Source organism: Carassius gibelio, chromosome B24 (assembly GCF_023724105.1).
Source record: "Carassius gibelio isolate Cgi1373 ecotype wild population from Czech Republic chromosome B24, carGib1.2-hapl.c, whole genome shotgun sequence".
Taxonomy (NCBI): domain Eukaryota; kingdom Metazoa; phylum Chordata; class Actinopteri; order Cypriniformes; family Cyprinidae; genus Carassius; species Carassius gibelio.
Genome location: NC_068419.1, coordinates 13118015 through 13141653, shown reverse-complemented (window position 1 = coordinate 13141653; position 23639 = coordinate 13118015). Strand labels below are relative to the sequence as shown.

Below are 23639 nucleotides of genomic sequence, written 5' to 3'. Positions count from 1 at the left end.
ACCCAGTGTGACCGCACCAGCTGCACTCCACTAAGGATGGGCCTGTTTTATTCTACACTGGACATGTCTATTGTATTTTCTTGGGCCACGGCAGCAAACCTTCTGCCATATATAAATAAAATATTGATGTGCCATCCTGGGGGAGTTGGACTGCCTGTGTAACCTCTTTAGGGTTCAGATATTGCCTCATGCTACCAGTAGTGACATTGACCCTAGCCAAATGCAAAACTAGTGAAAAATGGTCCGAAATTATGAGTAGGGAAAACAATGTCAGTGGCCCCCACCTGTAAAACCATTCCTGTTTAGGGGGTCATCTCATTGTTGCCCATCTAGTGCACCTGTTTCATTAACATATTAACAACCCTCTCTGCTACTTAACTGACCAGATCAATATCCCAGGAGTTTTACCCAGATTTGATGCTATATTCTGCAAAAAAAAAAAAAAAAAATTAAAGGAAAATTTTTAATCAGTGTATTTTCAGTTTTCATTGTACATTTAGTTTAATTTTTAGTAATTTATGTGCTTTTGTCATTTTTTTTAGTAGTTTTTTTTTTATTTAATTTTACAATTTACATTTTACAATTGAAATGTTTCCTGAAATTCATGTTTAAAGAGTCACACAGATGGGAAATCAAAAATTACCTATATTACAGTGTATGATGTAGCTGTCCATCTGTGTAAACAATGTGAAAATAATTAAACCAAAAAGTACACGATTTATAAAGTTATTGGCTTCTAAAGTAAGGAGTCGACTCTGAATCGCTGAAACGAGTCGTTATAGATTTCAAATCTTTTGCCCATCTCTATGTACGTCACTAGGAACACTTTGCATAATAATCTCCGCCTACCATCTTGGGAGAAACTGAACTCTGACCTGCCCCACCCCCACACACAGACGCTCTGTTTGGTGTGAAAGCATCATGTCGAGGAGACAGTGTGTTTTTAATTTTAAAGGCAAGTTTGTTTTATTTTCACTGCCAAAGAATGAAGATCAGAAGAACCAATGGCTAAAATTCATTTTTACCACAATACCAGAGCAGTACAACAAATCCTTGTTGTGTTCACAACATTTCACTGATGACTGCTTTTCTAATCTCGGTGAGTACAGCGGGATTTTCAAAGCGTTTGGCCATAAAAGATGGTTCATTACCAACTTTATTTAGAACAACGAGCATCTCCGAATCACAACGCGAAGTATGATTATGAAGTTATGTGTTTGTTTTCTCCCGAGCGTCTTATCAGTATGTGTGCTGTCTGCGCTGATCGTCATGTACAAACACGTCATTAAAATGAAGTGTAACTCCGTGAATACTCAACGAAGAGACATGAGAGAGATATCTATAGAAAGCTTGACATGTCTACTTTAAAACTGAACAAGTGCTGCCAAAAACAGATATTCTGTGATAAAGTAATCCATATGAAAACAACGCGATGTCTGTTTTTCATGTCTCCCTTCGTGACCACGCCCCCGCGCTGAACGCACTATTCAGATTCAAACTGAAGCGCGCGGCCTGAATACGCACACACAGAAGAAAAAGCAGCGAGACTGTTCAAGTTTTTTATTTTACTGTTTGCTTCACGGTGGCAGGAATAAGACATAATTCACCCCAAACAGATGCTAACGCATAGTTTACCGTGGAGGTGTGTGCGAACAACCAATCCAATTTGCTTGCATGTTAGTTGACCAATCAGAACACAGTATGCTACCGAAAGGTGGGGTTTAAGGAAACTGAATCTTTTGAACATCTTCGTGCGATCTTCGATCTCTGAGAATTTAGGTAATTTGAAAATGATATTTTGACAAAATGACTACGTCAGGCTTCCTACTTCCGCTCAATTTCATTTCGCTTCTGTACTCAGTCTGATACAGCGTCAGAGCTTTCTGTTTGCCACCGGTCTGAAACAGCTGGGCCAATCAACGAACAGAGGGCGGGCTGAGAGCCATGACGAAGATGCTAATCGCCGAGTTTTACATTGTAGGTTAGAGAAATCGAAAACCGAAACGACCGCAGAAATGGGAAACAAGACATGGGATGCAATTCGCTCTTTTATGGAGAACATTCAACTCTTTTTCAAACTGAAGCCAGAACAAGAAGAGTGTTTAACAACAGGTTTACAGTGGAAGTTCAGTCATAGATTTGAGTTCGATGCATGATGTCTGTGCTTCGATGCGGCTGTACAGGCGTATAACATACGTCATAACTAAACGTATCTGATTGGCTTACGGGTAACCAATGATTTTAAACTTCAGACAAGCGCCCCCTAGCGAGAGAGAAAACACTTCTCTATTATGCCATTCCAGACTCTGTCTACAAAGCAAAGTGAAGTAGCAGAGTCTGGTATTACCAGGCTAATGTTTTTTTAACCTTGGATGGATTTAAACCTAATGTACAGGACTTATAAACAGTGATAGGAAGCTTAGAATTTTCATCTTACGGGCTCTTTAAGTTAATTTAAGCTTTTCATTAAATATTTGTATTTGAATTCTATTTTATTCATTATTTTTTAATAGTTTAACTTTACAGTAAAAAACAGCTTCTTAAATTGTTCTTTTAGACTGTACATTGCTAGTCTCAGCTTCAGACGTCATGCCCATGAAATGACTTCTTGACCAGAATAAACTGCAGTATGGCCAGACTGTTTGATGTCTTGTCAAAGGTCTGGCTATGTGAGACTAGCACATTGCTGACAGCTGAGAAGTTTTCAGAAGATTCCTTCCTCACACCCATCAATGCATCATCCGTTCACTATGACACACACGAGCTGGAGAAGTTCTCGGGCAAAGCCTTCATCTGATTCATAATAACCCACCCTCAGCACAACACAAACACATTCAAAGGCAAACACCTCCTCCCTGTTGCCACAGGCAAATCATACATCTCAAACCAAGACATGCCATCGGCAAGACTGAGAGGTGAGGTGTAGTATCTCTTGTCTCGACTGCATTTAAACTATTTTATCAGAGCTCGAAGAAGTGTTGGTAAACTTTGTACAAGTGAAATGTACCTGAAGAGTCCTTTAAATATAGACCATGATTATTTTTGTCCTGTCAGTAAGCAGGTTGCTTTTTTTCTGAGGTAATGTTGTTTGTCATGGCTGTGGAAACATTTTGAATCATGGATGAAAATATCTTATTTAAATTCACATCCCTTCTAGCTTAATTTATTAAAGCGCATGTAATCACAAAACAATATCAACGTTCATTCATTCTAATTGCAGTACGGTGACAGCTAAGTCATATCCCTAATTATCCCATTATCCCGTACTGGATGAAATGATTTGCAAGTAAAACTGGTTAAACATTTTTATATGACTTTTTTTCTCTCTCTATCAGTGGTTCTCAACCCTTTTAACTCCAGCTCCTACTGTTCACAACAATAATATAAGGTCTCATGATTTTTACAGTGTTTTTTTTGTTTTGCTTTTGTGATTGATTGGATAAGGATTAATGACCCATTCTCACTGTTACCTATGCTTGCTTTTTATTTAAATTTCACATGTTAAATGTCTTATTCTGCATGACCATATTTTAGATCCCTGAACACTACTTAATACCTAAACTTAAATGGATAGTTCACCCAAAAATGAAAATTCTGTCAGTAATTACCCTCATGTCTTTCCAAACATGTAAGACCTTCATTCATCTTCGGAACACAAATTAAGATATTTTTGATGAAATCTGAGAGCTTTCTGACCCTGCATAGAAAGCAAAACAACTACCACTTTTAAGGCCCAGAAACTTAGTAAGGACATCAGTGGTTCAACCATAATGTTATGAAGCTACTGTACTAGAAAACCTTTTGTCAGGGTCAGAAAGCTCTCGGATTTCATCAAAAATATCTTAATTTGAGCTCCGAAGAGGTCTTGTGTGTTTGGAACAACATCAGGTTGAGTGATTAATGAAAGAATTTTCATTTTTGGGTGAACTATAACTTTAACATCTACCTTCCTAACTATTATTAAGCAGCAAATTAGAAACTTATTTACTTATTAATTTCTACCCGATAAATTAATTTAGAGTTTGGCATACTTAGAAAAATGTATAATAATTATAACAATGCCCATGGAGTTATAAGATTTTTATAAATGTAAAAAAAAAAAAGAAAAGATTCCTGGTTTTTCATTAAAAACAAAACAAAAGAAAAAACAGATGTTGAGGGGGTGAATTCAAATATGTAACATCTTAATTTTTCGTTGTTACGGAGTATTTGACTCTTTGTTTTGTCTTATTTTACATAATTTTTAGTTTCGATTTTGAGACCCCCTTGGAAGTTTCTGGACCTCTGTTTGAAAGTGAAAAAAGTGAAAGTGACGTGACATACGGCGTAGTATGGTGACCCATACTCAGAATTCGTGCTCTGGTTTTAACTCATCCAAAGTGCACACACACAGCAGTGAACACACACACACCGTGAACACACACCCAGAGCAGTGGGCAGCTATTTATGCTATGGCGCACAGGGAGCAGTTGGGAGTTCGGTGCCTTGCTCAAGTACACCTAAGTCGTGGTATTGAAGAACCATTACTAAATCATTTAAGGATAGTAAAGTACTGGGTAAATAAAAAATTATAAGTATCATTGTAAAAACATACCAAACTGTACACTAAATATGAGTATTAAGATTTTATTTTACGTTTCCAGTGCCCAACTGTTCTTTGGTGTTTATCATTAGTGTGACAATAGAGACAGCGTTAACTCTTATCTCCATTTCTCCCTTAAAGCCAGGCAGTGCAGTAATTTCAAATCATTTCATTTTCAGATAACAGTAACTACATTACCTCAGTGTCATCCTCCTTTCTTCGTTTCCTCCTCTTGAGTTTGTTAATTTTGGTAATGAGTTTTGTCGTCTTCTTCTGCAGATAACTGAGCTCCACAACATTAAGAACATTACTCGAATGCCACGAGAGACCAAGAAACACGCAGTGGCAATTATTTTCTGTGATGAGACGTCAAAGACATTTGCCTGTGAGTCAGGTAAGCACTGTCTCCAACTCTGAGAAAAGTCTTCGTTGTAGTGCTGGATTGTATCCAAAATTACTTAATTTATTCTATATTTCAAGATGTGCAAGTATTGATTTTCACATATCAGGAATATTAGTTTATTCTTTGATTTATGCATTTTATACCTTGAAACTAAAGTAGGCAGTGCAAAGTGTTCAGGTTATTACACTAGTAAGTTTAAGAAGAGCCCATTGGGAAGCAGAGAATATATATTTTTTAAATTGTGTCATAGATTGTGTCATAGAGAATGGATATAGCCAAAGGCAACAGGCGGATCAGCAGTTAGAAAACAAAACAACAAGAGAAAGGCTTAACACACAAACATGTTTGAAATATGAATGAGACACTTTACTCACCATTAGCTTGGCAGCAGAAGGCGTCTATTCCCAAGTGTGTTCTTTCCTCTCACACTGTGAATCTTGTAGTGGAAAGATGGCAATGTCAAAAATGATCAAAGCATTTTCACATGAAAAAAAAAAAAAAAACTTCACTCAGAATACAAACATGAATAAGCACTAACTTTGGTTGCAAAACCAATTTTTAGGTGAGCAGTTTTTGGTGAGCATTAATATTCAGTTCTGGGATACCACATTTGTGATTTTACTGGGCCAAATAAACCATGATTAACCGTAGTTACGTGTAAAAATGTTTTGATCTACCATGCAATGTGCTTTTAACTACCTTTTAAAGGTTTTGGGGTCAGATTTATTATTTTTTTTTTTTAATTGATGTTTCTACTTGGTTTTTTTTCTTTTACAGGAAATTTTAAATTAAGATAGTGGTTAAGAATGTATTTATTTATTTAAACTACATTTATTAAAATTTTGCTAAAATAAATTGATTGCAGTCACTTACCTTAAAGTAATATGTTTCAAAAGATGCTATTATTTTGAACTTTCTTTTCATCAAATAATCTTGGGAAAAAATAAAAAAAAAATTAAACTGCTTTCGGTGCAAAATTAGCATATTATGGTATCTGTAGAATCATGTCACTGATGAAAATTAGAAATTAGTTATTTTGAATTTGAATTGAAAATTTAACAATACTGTTTTTTTACTGTATTTTCGATCAAATAAATGCATCCTTGGAAAATTATTGTCAGACCCCAAACTTCTGTGTAGCTCATGGAATGAATAAATTTAAATTGATAAATATGCTTCATCTGCTTTTGTACATAATATTTCAGACCAAGAACCTGCAACTAGTTTAACATGGCACTATCTGCTAAGATAAAATGCTGAATCATAAGTATTATCAATTGAGTTATTCACATCAGCATTAAAACATCTCCTGTCTTATTAAAATATATTTATAATTTATAATGAGCTGAATTTGCAAAACTCAGCGCTGTTGAATGGAATTATTTTGAAAAAGAGACATTTAGAGACAAACTACACTCTCTCTAAAATAAAGTTTCCAAAATGGGTATTTCACAGAACAGGGGGTATCCAAACCTGTTCCTGGAGAGCCACTTATTGGATCATTTTGGTGTCACAATGAACCTTTCAGTAAATAAACCAACAATAAATAAATAACCTTAAATAACCCCCTTTTATTTTTTTGTTTAATGAGTTAAAAATATTTAACGCAGTTAACACAGGTGCAGGGCTGTCATTCCAAACCCGTAAGACCTCTGTTCATCTTCGGAAAACAAATTAAGATATTTTTTATTAAATCTGAGAACTTTCTGACCCCCGTTAGACTACAAAGCAACAACAATGTTACATAGAAACATAGCGAGGACATTGGTAAAATAGTCCATGCACTTACATGAAATGGAAGCAAGGGCATGTGTCTTTCCACAGTTGCGGCGCACCGGTGCATATGGGATGAGGAGGAGAAGAATTGACAAATAAAGTGGTTGTTTTTGTTTTCTTTGCACACAAAAAGTATTCTTGTAGGTTTCTAAAATTATGGTTGAACCCCTGATGTCACATTTTACCAATGTTTCTGGAGCTGGGAACAATTGTGTTGCTGTCTATGGAAGGATTTCATCAAAAAATATCTTAATTTGTGTTCTGAAGATGAACGAAGGTCTAACAGATTTGGAAGGACATGAGGGTGAGTAAGGAAATCAATCATAGCTTTATGGATTAATTTATATTTAATTTAGTATTTAATATTTGATAGCATTTATTCAATTTATGTATATTTCCTGTACTTGCTGAATGGCACGAACAGGTATGAATGTGACATTTATTATTATGGCTTTTATTTGAAGATTGTTTTAAGTTCATTTAAATTAGAAGTTATTTTTTTTAAGTCTAATAAATGTTCAGATTGATAGCTCTCAATTATACTAAATGTGAAATATTAGAGAGAAAAACATTTATAGAGACATCATTAGTATCAGTGATACTGGCCTCCAGTCATTAAATGATGCTGTTAAACAAATATTAAAAATATAATGTCTTTATGCTGCTTTTATATTAATTTTGATTGAATGTACAATTATTGTAATATAAAAGGATATTTAAAAACTTGTTACATTATATTTAGTGAGTGATTATCAGTGGTGACTACTATCTCAATTTGATGTCCATATGGCAGGAATATACAGTAAAAATCAAGCAATTAGTTAATGGTATGCAATCAAACAGATGGTAAACACTGTTAACAGAAATAATTATATGTTGCAATTAAACCTTTAGTAAAACTTCTCAAGGTTACGAATGTAACCCTGGTTCCTTGAAGGAACGAGATGCTGCGTCGAGCACTTTGGGGAACGTCCCTGACAAGACCGAATCTGAATATCGTGTGCAATCTGTCCAATGGAAGGGCGTGACGTCACGGGCGGTGTGACGTAGCGACCAGGAAGCTATAAAAGCACGTGCCGTGCAGTTGGCTTCATCTTCGAGTAGGGAAGCAAGCGTCTCATTCCTTCAAGGAACCAGGGTTACATTCGTAACCTTGAGGTGTTCCTTTTCAGGAACTCGAGCTGCGTCAAGCGATTTGGGGAATGATGTGCCCACGCAGCCAGACTTCCAAATCCCTGCCTAGTGTGTATCCGAAGAGCACAGCTAAGGCGAGAGAACAGAAGAGCCCGGAGTGGCTAGCATATCAAGGTCATAAAATCTGACAAATGTAGAGGGCTTGGACCACCCCGCAGCATTGCAGATATCCAAGAGGGACACACCTGCTGAGAAGGCATAAGAGGCCGCCATACCCCGAGTGGAGGGAGCCTTGGCTCCCAATGGAAGGGGAAGACCAGAGGACTCATATGAGACTTTGATAGCCTCGAGTATCCAACAACTTAGGGTCTGCTTGGAGGCAGGAGACCCCTTTTTAGGAGGACCGTAGCAAACAAGCAATTGGTCGGATTTTCTCCACAGGGCAGCTCTGTGGACGTATTCGTCCAGTGCTCGCACTGGACACATACAATTTAGCTTTTCCTGGTCTGGCTGCCGAAAGGGAGGAGGGCAGAAGGCCTGCAATACAATAGGTTTTGGTGTAACAGAGGGAACCTTCGGAATATAACCCACTCGAGGGTATAAGAATGCTTTGGCCGTACCAGGGGCAAAGTCTAGGTAAGTAGGGGCCACCGAGAGGGCCTGAAGATCTCCAACTCTCTTTAGCAAGACGATTGCCAGTAACAGGGCAGTTTTAAGCGTCAGATGTCTTTCTGAGATGTCTTGTATTGGCTCGAATGGAGCTTTACAAAGAGCCTCTAAAACCACAACCAAATCCGAGGGGGGAACACGGGATCGAACTGGAGGTCTCAGCCTTAGCGCACCATGGAGGAAACGTGTAACTAGGGGGTGTCTACCCACTGACTGATCATCGAAAGGGACATGGTAAGCAGCTATGGCCGCCACGTACACCTTTAAGGAGGAGTGGGTTAACCATGCAGAGAGTCTAGCTCCACCTGGGCTGTGCCAAACACTCTCCATATCTGCTTCACCACTTCGGGGTGAAGTTTCCATTTCCCCGGCCTCGGCCCCTGCCTCGACAGTATGTCTGCTCCCACATTCAATCTCCCAGGAATATACACTGCTCTGAGCGAGAGGAGTTTGCCCTGGGATCACAGAAGGATCTGGTGTGCCAGCTTTACAAGTGGCGTGAACGCAGACTCCCCTGGTGATTGATATAAGAGACCACTGATGTGTTGTTGGTGTGCACCAACACATGGTGACCTCTCAGGTCTGGGAGGAAATGTTTCAGTGCTCGATAGACTGCTAGCATCTCTAGGCAATTGATGTGCCATGTCAGACGGCGACCACTCCACAGACTGCGGACAGGGTGGCCACTAATGACCGCACCCCAACTGGTGAGGGACGCGTCTGTCGCTAGCGTTACACGGCGACAAAGAGCTCCCAGCACCGGGCCCTGATTCAAGAACCAAGGTTTCTTCCACATGTCTAAGGCACAAAGGCATCGCCGCGTGACTTTGATAACTCGAAGTGGATTCCCCCTCTGGGAAAAGCCCTTGGACTTGAGCCACCACTGCAGGGGTCTAATGTACTGCAGGCCAAAAGGTATCACGTTGGACGCAGCTGCCATCAGACCTAACAATCTCTGAAATTGTTTGATGGTGAGAAAGTACACTCTTCTTGGCGTTTAGTCTCAAACCAATCCTTCTTTGGAACTATGAAATACCAGCTGTAAAACCCGGATTCCCTGTCTAGAGGAGGGACCACCTCGATGGCCTCCTTCCTTAATATGGTATTCATTTCTTGTTCCATAACCAGAGCCTGCTGGTGGCTGACTACTGTCGGTGTAACCCAGTTGAACTTCTATGGTGGATGACCGAACTGAATTCAGTAGCCTTTTTCTATTGTACGCAGGACCCAATGAGATACATTTGGCAGGAGTTTCCATGCTGCTAAATAATCTACTAAGGGAATCAGTCTCTCGAGATTGACCTCTGGTGTAAGAGCCCCCTGAAGGGGCAGCGAGCATCCCAGCTCTGCTACGCTCGCGGGCGGAAATAACTGGGAGCAGCGCTTGCTTGAGGCCGCTGCACCCTGAAACTCTGGCAGGGTTGGCAGACCGACCTCCTGAGGGCACTGAGGTGAGTCGAGCACCGTATAATGAGGTGGACCGCGCTCTACCCCAGTAGGGGCTACCCTCTGGATCCCTAAGCCACTGGCATCAGGATCTCTTTGTTGAGGACTTCCGGGCCTCGATAACTGTTCTTAAATCGGGCTTGGATTTGGAAGTCCCCGACTCAGAGCGTCGCTGAGGCACTCGGTCCCGGCGTGGGGGAACACGAGCGGCAACAGTCTGTTTTTGAGCCTCTCGATATGAGGAGCCGGCATGTGGCGTGGTCATCTCCCACCCAGATGCACCACGAGAGCGACGAGGGAGGAAATTCTGGTACGCTGCCATCTGCTTTCGTGCCTCCTGGAACCTGTCGACGACATTATTGACTGTGTCGCCAAACAGGCCAGAAGGCTGAAGCGGGGCGTCCAGGAGGCAGACCCTGTCTCTTTCTATGATTTCTGACAGGGTCAGCCATATATGCCTCTATGCCTCTGGCCTGTAAGGCTGCCATAGACCGCCCAATCGTCCAATCGTCTCTTTAGTGGCGCAGAGGGAGAGATCAGCAGTCGTTCTAAGTTCTTCAATAACTTCAGACTTGATCCCCTACCCCTCGTCGATATCTCCCAGCAGGTTGGCCTGATATGCTTGTAGGACTGCCATGGTGTGAAGGCAAGCCCCAGCCTGACTCGCTGCCACATAACCTTTGCCCACCAACGACGATGTAACTCTAAGAGGTTTGGTGGGCAACGTTGGAGCCTTTAGAGACGATGCCGACCCGGGCGACAGATAGCCCGCGAGCGTCTGTTTCGACACGTGGCACCCTGCTCTCCCAGACCCATCACGTTGCCATAATATAGTGAATCGGGGCCAAAGAGGTGGGTCGAATATGGATGATTCCACGATCTCAATATTTCGTCGTGGAGATTGGGAAAAAATGGTAGGCTCCGACATGGAGGTGGTTGCTTCTCTGTGGCTCAGAATGTTTTTCAGTAGCCCATTTGATTTTAATTTCTCAACTTCGTGCGTAACCACCTCCAAAAGCTCTTCATATTGGGGCGACAGGGGTGGCGAATCCCCAGCATCAGTCTTCACATCGACCTCCTCGTAGGAAGAGAGGTGAAGAGCTGATCCCTCACCCTGGGGACCACCTCCAAAAGCTCCTCATATTGGGGCGACAGGGGTGGCGAATCCCCAGGATCAGTCTCCACATCGACCTCCTCGTAGGAAGAGAGGTGAAGAGCTGATCCCTCACCCTGGGGGGAAGAAACCGACGAGCATGCTTCCAAACCCAGGGTTTGGGCGCCGGATCTGGCAGATGAGGAAGGAGATTAGGACTGGCCCGTCTCCATTCCCTCTGACAGATCCACCTGCGAACCCCACGAGTGCAGCAGCCGTTCTGCCTCGGCAGAAGTGGGGCCAGCACCGCGGGGAACGCTGGTGAAGGCTCCCTCCTCGAAGAGAGCCTTCCGGGATTGAAGCGTCCGCATTAGCAATCGATCACAATGCGGACAGTTGGCATAAAGCATTTAGGAAGTAGTAATATTTTGTAACTGATACAGAGCTTAATAGGTAGCCAGTGCAGGGACTTTAAAATTTGGTTAATATGATCATATTTTCTTGACCTGGTAAGGACTCTAGCTGCTGCATTTTGGACTACCTGTAGCTTGTTTATTGAAGATGCAGGACAACCACCTAGAAGTGTATTACAGTAGTCCAGTCTAGAGGTCATGAATGCATGAACTAGCTTTTCTGCATCAGAAACGGGTAACATGTTTCGTAGCTTACCAATGTTTTTAAGATGGAAGAATGCAGTTTTTATAACATGGAAATATGATTTTCAAAAGACAAGTTGCTGCCTAAATAACTCCCAAATTTTTGACTGTAGAGGAAGTATTCTGTATACTGTTAATAAAGTATATAGTGTGTTTTAATTAATTAATTAGTAAATCTTTTTACTCGATTGACAGCAAAAAAAAAAAAAAAAACTTTATTGCAATTGAAAAGAGCCATTGATGATAAAGGTTCTTCATGGAACCATGGATTCCAGTAAAAAACATTAAACAGTGTACTCTCAAGACAATGCGTAATATTTTGTACAAGACTGCAAAATTGTAAGATATCATTATGCCTTTGCTTGGGTGGTTTGGTAAGACTCTCCCTCTATTATAGTTATGATAATGGAAATATTCCACATCCTGTACAGTCTACAAAATACAGCAGTGAGAGTACAGCAGTATTTTGTGGATGCATTTTCACCATTACCTTACTTTCAGTGAAATTGCTGTTAAAACAAGTTCAATAACAGCACTTTTAATGAATTTTAGTGAAATTAACACAATAATGTGTGCAAAATTGTCACAAACACATTATTAAAACTCTTTTGACCATAAGAAGCGCTGAATTTTTCCTTCGCCTTCAAATTTCCTGTCAAGCTGAATTCCCAGGTAGGAAACTAGAGGAGAGGCAGGGAGGAAAGGGGTAGAAGTGGAGAAGACGGGAAAGAGAGGCGTGGAGTGGATGTGCATGGGGAGAGCGGGACGGTGGACCCGCTGGGATATCATTAGCACCTCTGGGGTCTTCCGCACTGCCAGGGGGAGGCGAGGAATGTTCTCCTGAATCCATTTACCACAATAACCTCCCCACCCCCAGCTCTCCTTCACTCCCTTCAGAGGCAGGATATTAATGAGAAATGGGTAGAGCGGGCATAGGGCATAAATGAAGAGCTGAGCTAGATATGGCCATACACTGAGGGTTTAACAAGTGTACGTGCCTTGAGGCTGTTTAGATGAAGACGTCTTAGGCAGTATCTGTGACACGTTCAAAGTCTTTTCTGTGCTGGATTGTTGCTAATGTGTCCTGCTGCATTAGATCACCTTGTTGTCCTTGTAGGAGTAAATCACCTTTCAAGTGAGTGTGGACCTTGGGCAAATGTGTGTGTGTGTGTAAACTCTGCTTGTGGCTCTTTTGATTTTGGCACAGGTACATGTCCACAAGCCACCCCCTCTCGAACTTCCCCTTTCTCACAAACTCCGGCCATATGGAGCTTGTGTCCCTCACATGTCCGCCACATGTAGGAACTCGACCTCCCTTGATCCTTCACTTCCACTTCCTCACCTCCCTCTGAGTCTGTCGGGTTACGCCTGTGCTGCTATGACCCTTTTCTTCTCTCTATCATACTCCCTCACTGTTACAGTAATTGTTAATGTCTATGAGGGCTGCGACTTAAAGCAGATTTAAATGATTTATCTAAGATTTAGCATTTTGTTCAATGCTTCAAGCAATTTGCTACGATTTGTTTTAAATAAATTGTATTATTTTATTCAGCAAGGATACATTACATTTATCAAGTGACTGAAAAGACATATATATTTTAGTTGTTTTTTTTTAAATTGCTATTCTATTTTCTATTTTTGAAAAAAGTATAATTGTTTCCACAAAAAATTATGTAGCCCAGCTGCTTTCAGCATTGATTATAGTAATAAATGTTTCTTGAGTAATGGCTGCTGAAAATTAAGCTTTTCTATAACAATTATATCTTAACATTTTAAAATGTATTTAAAATTTTAATAATATGTAACTTTTTTTTTTTTTACTGTGTTTTCAATCAAATAAATGCTGCCTTGGTGAGAGTCTTTTTTTCTAAAAATAAAAAATCTTACTGACCCAAACTTTTGATTGGTGGATTTTCATAACATAAAAATTCAGCAGAGCATTGCACTCGTAATGCCATGGTCATGAATTTGATTTCCAGGCAATGCATAAACTGAAAAAAATAAAAAAAATAAATTAATAATAATAAAAAAAGTATTCCTTGCAATATAAAACATTTTGCATAAAACGTCTGGCAAATGCATAAATGTGAATGTTCATTTAAAACCTAAATTTGTTTAAATGAATATTGCTTTGATCCACATAAAAGCTCTATTAAATACTTCAGCTTGCTTGCTTTTAGGATGCTCTGCTTTGCCAAATGAAATGCTTGCCTTTGAAGAATAAAGCAGTAAACTGTAATTAAATTAGATGTTTCCCCCTTTCATGTAAATGTATTTTTCACTGTTCTTTTAAGTGGCGTCACTGACTTGGTCCTCCAAGCAGGGCCCACAGACCCTACCAATCAATGATGAAATTAATTGTTGATTATTTCCATTACCGATTTTTTTGTTGCAGCCCTAATCTTTTTCATCCATTCTGACCCATTTTCTTGCTCCTAACTATTTATCATGTAGTTCTTCTCATTTCCTGTGCTCTGAGTGAACCATTAACCATGTGAAGATGTTGTGCTGTGATTCCACCGGGCATCTTTGTGTTTGTGCACATAGCTGCCTGAGCACTTGAGAGTTTGCCATGCTGATGAAGTATTTGTTTATCCAATTTTCCACTCAGTGGGCCTAAAAGTGTGTGTGAATTTTGACACACTTAAAGGTCACCGTCTCAGGAGAGAGGCCATGCAAAAAAAGAAAAAAATCCAGCAAGAAGCTTGTATAGAAAAATAGGGAAATATGCACGGTGATTAGAGAGTTTAATAAGTTTGATAAAGAGAATTCAAGGCATTATGTTTTTCCCTCAGCTTTTGGATCTGTGTGCATGATTTACACAGTAAATGAAGTGAAATTATTTGATAAGTGTCTATTGTACTATTTAAAAAATTCATTTGGCACATAGAATTGAATATTTTGAATGGTGCCTGCTCACATTACTCAAGCAGGCAAAATTAAAATGTCAACAGCCATGCAATATTCATTTTAAGCTTCAATTACTACAGCTGAAATATACTTAGAGCAACATCAAGCAGACAGCCATTGTTATTCGAACAAGCTCCACTGATAACGCAAACTTGACGAGATCACTAATCTGCTAACAACTACTTGGCACGTAATTAGACAAATCTAATCTCATAATGTTGAGCTTTCAAACTCCATGTCACATGCAGAAGCGGTGCAGACCGAGCTCATTTTGTAGTTGGCGTAGTCATAATTTGTGCTCCCTTTCCTTTGTGTCTTTGTGCTAAACTGCATTAGGTGTTTCAGAGTGGATGTTGATTTGTGAGGTTCACTCATTAGAATGATGCTCTTCAGAGTCTGCTGTAGATTAGCCCAGAGCTCTTGAAGAACAGAGTAAAAATGGAGGGCCAAAAAAAAAAAAAGCTCAACTCCTACAGAATGCTATTTGTGTCGTTCTTTTGTGTGCATACAGGGGCCAGAATAACTATTGCTACACCAGCCAATGATGAGCGAACTGAGAAAGTGTGCCACCCTAAATACGAAATAATTACTGCCTGTTAAAATCTGCATTATTTATATTTCTGAAACTGTAAATATATAACAATTACTTTGTCAAATATCACATCAGATCATATGTATCTTCTATACATACATTTGATATATTTCAGTTATATGGATTATAATTGATATTTATATCATTTATTTAGTGGTCCAGTAGCTCAATTGGTAGAGCATTGTGTTATCAAGAGTAAGGTTGGGGGTTCGATTCCCTGGGAACACATGATAAGTAAACATTGATAGCCTGAATACACTGTAAGTAGCTTTGGATAAAAGCGTCTGCTAAATGCATAGATTTAATTTTAATTTTAAATTTAATTTAATTTAAATATTTAGAAGTGTGTGTGTGTGTGTGTGTGTGTGTGTGTGTGTGTGTGTGAGGCACATAGATGGCACAGAATCTCATCCTGCACATTAAATTAATATATGATTGTCCGCACTATTCTACATTTTCTCATGTCATCTTAACATCAACATTTGTCAGTCAAAACAGTTTTGAGGTTTTGATCTAATTTGACAAATAAACAAACAAAAACCTAACAAACAAACAGAACAACTAGTGATCTATGCCATCAGCTTTCACTTATGCCTTTTTTCAAAGTTTAGCCAGGGGGGCTTCTTGGCCCAGGTACCTCAGTTGCTTATTTGAATAATTTAACATTTTGATTTGATGACCTGTTTCAGCAAATGTCTCTATTTATTTCCCACTTGATAATAACATAGTCTGAAGTATCTTCATCCTGCACATGCTTCGCTTATATTTAAATAGGTTACAATTTTAAAAATAAATGCACATTGTTCTTAAGCGGGGCATTGTCCCCTATCTTACCCTATATAGTGTGAGTATAATAAATAGTAAAGTTCACATAAAAATGAAACTACAGTCACCGTTTCCCCTCATGCTGTTGCAAACCTATCTTTCCTCCATCATTGCATCCATCTAAAAATGGTCAGTAATTCAGTTTTTTTTTTTTTCGTTGACAGCCAGGTTTTACTCACATTTGGCACTCGGCGAGTATTTCTAGACTCTGTGTCCACACCTATGAACTTGACTGTCTATCTGCCTGTCTGTCTGTCACTTCTATATGTCTGTCTGCCCGTCTTTTTGTCTGACTACTGGCTGTTTAGTTTTAAAGCAGAAAACATTCAGCATATTCTCAGAAAGGCTGAGGTGGTTGAAGACGTTTATCATCAACTAAATGCTAAATAGGGGACTAAATCTGTAAATGTGTTTTCCTCCTGCAGTCTCTTCAGCAGCTGTTCCTGTATGTTTGCATATAGAAATGATGCAATGGATGTGTGTTTCCACAGAGCTGGAGGCCGAGGAGTGGTGGAAGTTACTGTGTTTGGAGTGTCTGGGCAGCAGACTTAATGACATCAGCCTGGGAGAACCGGACTTGTTAGCAGCAGGGGTGCAGAGGGAACAGAACGGTCAGTATCCAATTAGAGCCCGGCTTTTTGCATGATTTTTTTTTTTCCTCTTGTACAGTGTAACAGATATGCAGGTCAGCGATTCATGGGTTAAATTCTGTTTTATAAATTCAGACTGTTGGTACTAAATGCCAGCCTGGCTGGACTTAAACTATTTACGATGCCCATGCGAGCTTCAAAGAAGAAACGAAAACCCCCAACCCAAATTCTTCCAACACTGGAGACAAAGGAACTTTTCGTATAAGTTCCTTACTTTCATTTTATTATTATGTATTTTAATTATGTTTATGGATTGCATAAAATGGTTAATCCTTGTTATGTGAAAAGTATAAGTTGCAAGCTTATACTTTAGGAAATGTCTTTCCTCACTTTAACTTCCTCAAAGAGAGCCATGCTTCTGCAACCCCCACTTTTGCAGGTCGTAAAGTTTACGACCACACAGGACAGGAGAGAAGCCAAGTCACTGGCTTCTTTTGAACAATGCATTCTATGGAATGTATTCATTAACTTTCTGTTTTCATGTTTTATAAATGTATTACGTATTCCCTTTTGGTACATTTAGATGTTTCCCAACATCTGCAGTGTTATCATGTGTTAAACAAATCTTTAAATGTGTAATTCGATCTAAAAATTAGATCTTTGGTCATATATATATTATGTCTAGTCTTGTTCTAATCGTCATGCTTTGACAGACCCATTTATCTAGAGCAAAGTAATGAAAAATGTATTTAATCTGGAATAATGAACTTGCTTTAATATTCCTGATGAAATCGGACAGGCCCTAAATCATCAGGGGTTTGTCTCAACCGAGACAAAGGAACTTTCCCTCCGCTTCAGATCGCGGACATTCATTGGATGCTCCCTCGAAAATGGGCGTGAACTATTTCAAGCTATAAGAATTGACCAAACAAGGTCTACCCTCCTCTCTTGTCCTCTTCGTCGCTCTTCTTGCGCTCTTCTTTCTCTTCTTCCCGTTCTCGGACACGTCGCTCCGCGCGGCCTCGGGCCGCGCTCAGTTCACCACCCCCTCAGCACACGGACTGAGGAGAGGAAAGCCATTTTAATGGCTCCTTTGGAAGCTTTCGTTTCGTTCGTTTTCTTTTCTTTTCTTTACTAAGTTTATTAAACTATTCGCCTCTCCACGCAAGGAAGACGAATTCTGGAACAATGTTTGTTGAACCTTTCAAATACCGCGCGAGGACAGAACAAAGGACCACGTGCTCCACGCTCACGCCAAGCGCAGCGTGCACGCGCGTCACATGGCCTCCGTTTCATGGCACATGGCTGTTTCAACGGGAACAGTGCGTAAAGCTCACAAGCTCGACGCCGATCTCACGCCACTCACATGGGACACCTTTTGCAAGTATCACTTTCTCTATGGAGATTTAAATGCTGCTTTAAAGTGTTGTTATGATCTGATTTGTTGTTGGCTTCTAAAAGTTACTGACTATGATTTTCATACCTGAGCTCCTTATGTGATCCCATTCTATTTTCTCTCTCTCTCTCTCTCTCTCTCTCTCTCTCTCTCTCTCTCTCTCTCTCTCTCTCTCTCTCTCTCTCTTTTATTTGGATTCGTTATGTATTGTATAAAGCTTACTGTTTGTATTGTCGTACGCATATTTACTCTGTGTGATTTTGTAGTTTGATGTATTACTAGTTTAATTATTAAAAAACCATATACTGACGATTGGCCTGGACTCCACCCCACTCACATTACGAGTCACTGAAATGTTTTGGTCTTTAGCTACAAGCTCTAAATTTAGAAACTAAATTTATCATAAGGATAGGATAATATTTTCATGGCCAGAGAATACTTTTCCTTGAATTATAAGGCGTGATAACTTTATTGAAAATTGATAAGTCTACAGTGGTGTGCAGGACATACCACGGTTTGATCTGCAGTAATTTATAGTAAGAGATATCACAATAATTGATATGAAGAATGTAATATTGACATATTAATGAGTAAATTACAGTGCCCTGTGATTAGTATTGGTATTGGCAATTGAGCTATTTTTCATAATCAATAAAATTAAATGTAACTGTCATCTGAGATATATATTAATCAAATTCTTGATTAATTATTCAAATTCCCTATATATCATTTGAGTTAATTACTATGTAAAACCAAACTGTTGTTACAGTTTGGTGGAGGAACGCGGCTATTTCAAACTTCGTTTTGTGAGCAATCAATCTGTGTATATGGTTTTTAATAATTTCTGCACGTGCGCTATGAAATTATGTAACGTTACTTGTGAGATGAGTCGCAAGACGCGAACTCACTCCTAACTGACTGAGGCAAAAAGCTGGTCAGTAAGCACCTAGGTATTTATAGAAACTTAACAGTATAGTCACTGTTAATTTTAATGAAAGTAATCTGCAGTATAATGTTAAAAGTATCCTGTTAAGAAAGACCAAAATCTTTTTACAGTGAAAACATTTTAATATGAATAATTAAAAGATAAAGAAATCTTTTAATAGTTGCAACATGTAAATCTGAACCTGAGCGATGTTCCTCTGATTCAGTTAAAAAGGCCTTGTTATTAAATATCGTTATTGAATTCGTGGTAAACCACAATAATATTCAAAAATAAAACGATAAAAACTCCTGGTCTAAAATTGGCTTAGCTACCCGATTTTTAAACCTAAAACATTTAAATCATAAGTGCTATTTTGATAAATGTTTATTGGAGTCAACAGTTGGAAAATTCCTGTTTTTATTACAGTTGTGTTTTGGAAGTGAACGGATCCTTCTTCAACCTATGTTAATATAGCACCTCAGAGATTAAAACCTTTGGTTTGTTACTTGTGATTTTTGATGCAGAAAATCAGCCTGACAAACGATCAGATAATTTCTAAGTCATATTGAAACTGTAATTCCTCTATCTAAACACCAGAGGGAAGGCGTGGGTTAGAAATTTCAGGGTACACCCTGCTTTCTGATTCCAGCTTGCGTGAGTGCAAAGCTGCCAACCTGTGGCCATTTCAGATAATGCGCTCTGATTGCTAATTTATAATCCCCTGTGATGTATATTTGAATTGGATGTCTAAATTCTCGATAATTATTTGCATTTACAGCTTTGCTCGTGCGAATATTATTACAGGGAAACAAAAGAATGTTCCCTGCCTTTGACTGTTTACATTTACTTTGAGTTTAGTTCAAACATGATTTGAATTAAAATGTAATTGTTAATAGTGGAAATCTAGATGTGTCAGGTCAACCACTGATTGACCCACTTAGAAGGTAAGCCATCTAGTGGCAGTCTCCTGTTAAATCGACTAACAGACCTCTGTCTTTTCCATTCTGTTTTGAAATTGCATGTCCACTTTTACCCTCTTTGATTAATCTCACCCTGTTTGATTAATTTCATGATCATTAATGATAACTTACAAGCTATCAATGGTTATTATAGGATATTATTCCGATTTTCCTTTTAATTCTTACATGCTTATTTTAAATTTTGATTTAAACCAGTTTTGAATTTTTAATTTGAATTAAGTTTTCTGCTCAGCAGGTTAAAGACAGAGAAGCAGTACTTCCCCCCCTTGTGGTGAAAACCAGCTACTCCTTCTCCCTTGTTTCATTACTGTCTTTTAATTTGATGTTTATTATTTTGCTTCTCTCTTTTGACTTAGGTTATTTTGATAATTACCATTATTATCATAAATTCCTTTGTTTTGTTTTATCATGATTAGGTAAAGCTGTTACCTTTCCTCTCTACATATATAGTTACTCAATTGATGTTAAACAAACCAAACCTTAATTAACTTTAAGTTTCCTTTGTTCATCCTTTGTGTATTTGATTGTAGAACTCACTCGGTGATTGGACAGTCATCTCAGGTTTCCAGTGAGCAAGGCTGCCCGACCGGTGTTACCGATACTGGCTGCGAGTGAAACTCGGTCCCTCTTGTCTCAAGAGACATCAGCAATTTTGGCACTCCAAAGGTTGTGCTAAAAGTCACAAGCCGTGCTGTCCTGCGACACGCCAGAGTAACGGAGGACCGGGGACACTGCGGTTCAGTGTTTGGGGAGCACCGGGGAGGTTGACCAAGCCACTGGTTCCCACCTGAATGACTTCAATTCAACCAGGTGAACCAAAAGTGATAAAACCTATCCACTTATTATAAGCCACAGAATATTAGATATTCCCCCGGATATATTTTAAGTGTTCTGACCCTTTTGCTTCTTTAAGCCACACCATATTTCTAGGTTTCCTACCCAACTCACCTGTTGGCCCTATCTTAAAAACCTAGCAGTAGGCTTAGGCCTCCTTATTCTCACTAACACGTTGTGTTTCTATTGTTTTCATCTCATTTCAAGTGTTGTGTTTCACTTTGATCTTTTTCTACCACCTGTTCTGTTGTGATTTGTTTCTTTCATTTCACATAGAGACAGTAACCTGGGAGCCACCAACGAAGTTAAATAGTAGAGCGACCACCAGCAGCCGGTGTCATCACACGACCCGCTAGGCTACTGCCTGTCAAATCTCCATTTCAGGTCCTTCGTTGACCCAAGTTAATTGGCTACTTAACTGTCTGACTGTTTGCATCAGTCAGCCCCAAAATTCTCATAAACGGCACAGCCCGTATGAATATAGCTCGTTAAACGTAGAACGAACTTGCATTGGTCTTTTTGTGTGTGTGTGCTGTGCTTCTCTCACCGACAGAGAATCAGGATGTTCCAGGCATCCAGTCCAGCAGTCCACGGGGGCCACCTCTCGACATGGTTGAAAGCAGTGACGACCCCCTTCCTGCCCAAGGATGCCATTAACCTGCAGCACCCAGAGCAACTAGACACCGAGCTAGATGAACTGATGGCACGCGATCCAAACCAAAGCGACTACTACAGAGAACTCGCCAGGATCTTCGGAAGCCTAGTTCACATTCTCGTCACCCAGGCACGGCTCAGTGAACGGAGCAACATCGCGGAGGAGGCCTGGAAGGACCAGGCCCCAACCCAGAGTCATCTTGATCAGCTCCTCCTCGAGACCCAGAACCAGCGCGAGAAAGAGGACGACACAGATCCAGAGCTACGGACAGGAGTTGAAAGACTTCACAATGCCCTGCAAGATCTTCGCCTCGACACAGATCAAAGAGAACAGCTGGAGAGAGAAGCCAGGAAAGACCTCACCAAAAAACTCCAGCAAGGTGACGCTCTCCTAAAAAGAGCAGAGACTGAATTGAAAGAAAGAGTCTATAAAACCTGGGCCTGCAAAACACACTTGCAAGCGGCCCAAGCTAAATTCAACAAGCTTACTCTGCAGAGAGACAAGCTCCAAGATGAACTTTACACTGTTCACACAGAACTGAGACAATTTCACAGATTACAGAGTGGCTGGATCGAAGAAACGCACACCACAAAATTTCTCCCGGGCCGCCACTCCAACCCTTTCAGCCAAGAACCCAGAGCTGGAAAAGGGGGTGTAGTCTCCCGTCTAAGGAAATCACCAGCCAGCTTACAAGAACATCTGTCAACAACGGAGGGAAGAGAACCCTTCCAGAGAACGCATGTCACCAAACCCTGCACTGCTCACAGAGAACTTCACAAGCTAGCCAGAAGCATCTCTACATTCAATCCAGATCCTGCAGGAGGACATGACGTTCATGCTTCTTTACAAGCCATTGACTTTCATTTGCAAACTGTCGCTAACGTGACAGATGTGAACACATTGTACCTGTTAAAAATCACGTCCAGCCGTGATGTGCATTGCTTTCTGGATCGTCAACCAGAGACTGTCAAAGCGTACTACCAGCAACTGCTACAGACTTTGATTCTTGAATTCTCTGATCCAAACTCAGATCATGGGCTCCTTATTGCTATGGACCTCAAACAGGGCCGATTTGAAAACCCACAGACTTTCTGTAGTCAGCTACGAAACACCTACTTCGGAGCATGCAACGAACCAGGTATGGAACAGGATTTCAACTTAAAAACTCTGTTCCTCCCAAACCTACATGCCAGTTGGAGTTTTCATCTCAGAGTCCCAGCGTGTCCCCGTAACAGAACTACACAAGAGTTACGGAACTTAGCCCACAAAGCTTGCACCAAGCAAAAGACTATTTGTGAAAAGACTGTGAAAAACCCCAACGTCTCTGTCTCTGAGCACTGCTTGGAGTTAACCCTAGATGGCGCTCTACAACACCACAGTCACAGACATCTTTACAGAGAGTCAATACCGTTCCAAGCCAGCAGAGGGCAACACAGTGCAGCCACGTCTGAGACAGCAGAGATCCTGAGGGTGCTGAAAGTGCTTCTTCACATGAAAACTCACAAGGAAGATGAGCCAAGCACCCAGAACACTGCCCGTCATCTACAGACCACAGAGCTAACTGTCACAGCACAAGGTGACAGCAACACCCAAGCTCCACAGTCAACACCTGCACACCCTGAACGAGACAGCACAGGTCCTCACGCCAGGTACCACAAACACAAGGTACCAGAAAATGCTGTTTCGACTACCTGCCTTCGCAGCGAGCTACACAAGACCGGTCCTCATCACCCACCGATCGTCCCACCTGCCCGAATGCCAACATTCCTGGGCAGCCCTGTCAAAAAGGGGGTAGGTCAAAAAGGAGTCAACAGGGAAGACCTGATCGACACAGGATTAAACCTGACGGTGATCTCATCTTACCTCAAACTTATGAACTGAATGTACAGGTGTACAGACAGGATGACATCCAGTTTGAACAGGTTGTTTCCATTCACCTGACATTCGTTCCGATGAGTCTAATACATCCCATGTATGTCCCACCAATGAACACTCATACATTGCTCATCGACAAAGACCTGCTAGAACACTTTGACCCTTTTCTGAACTTCAAACAGCTAAAAGACTTTCTCTCCAGCCACACAGGTTGCTAGAGCCAGACTGTCAGGTCGCAGAGGTCACGGGAACTCCCACAGAGCCAGACGGTCAGGTCACAGAGGTCACGGGAACCCCA

The 23639-nt window shown here is 40.4% G+C and overlaps 1 protein-coding gene across 3 annotated transcripts in view; it reads left to right on the top strand.

Moving 5' to 3' along the window:
* Window positions 1–23639, top strand: part of LOC128013632 (docking protein 6) — a 111963-nt gene that overhangs the window by 48737 nt on the left and 39587 nt on the right. For all 3 annotated transcript variants that reach the window (XM_052596745.1, XM_052596747.1, XM_052596746.1), the window contains exons 3-4: window positions 4862–4976; window positions 16578–16697. In XM_052596745.1, the coding sequence (XP_052452705.1) occupies window positions 4862–4976; window positions 16578–16697 (235 nt within the window). The remainder of the gene's footprint in view (window positions 1–4861; window positions 4977–16577; window positions 16698–23639) is intronic.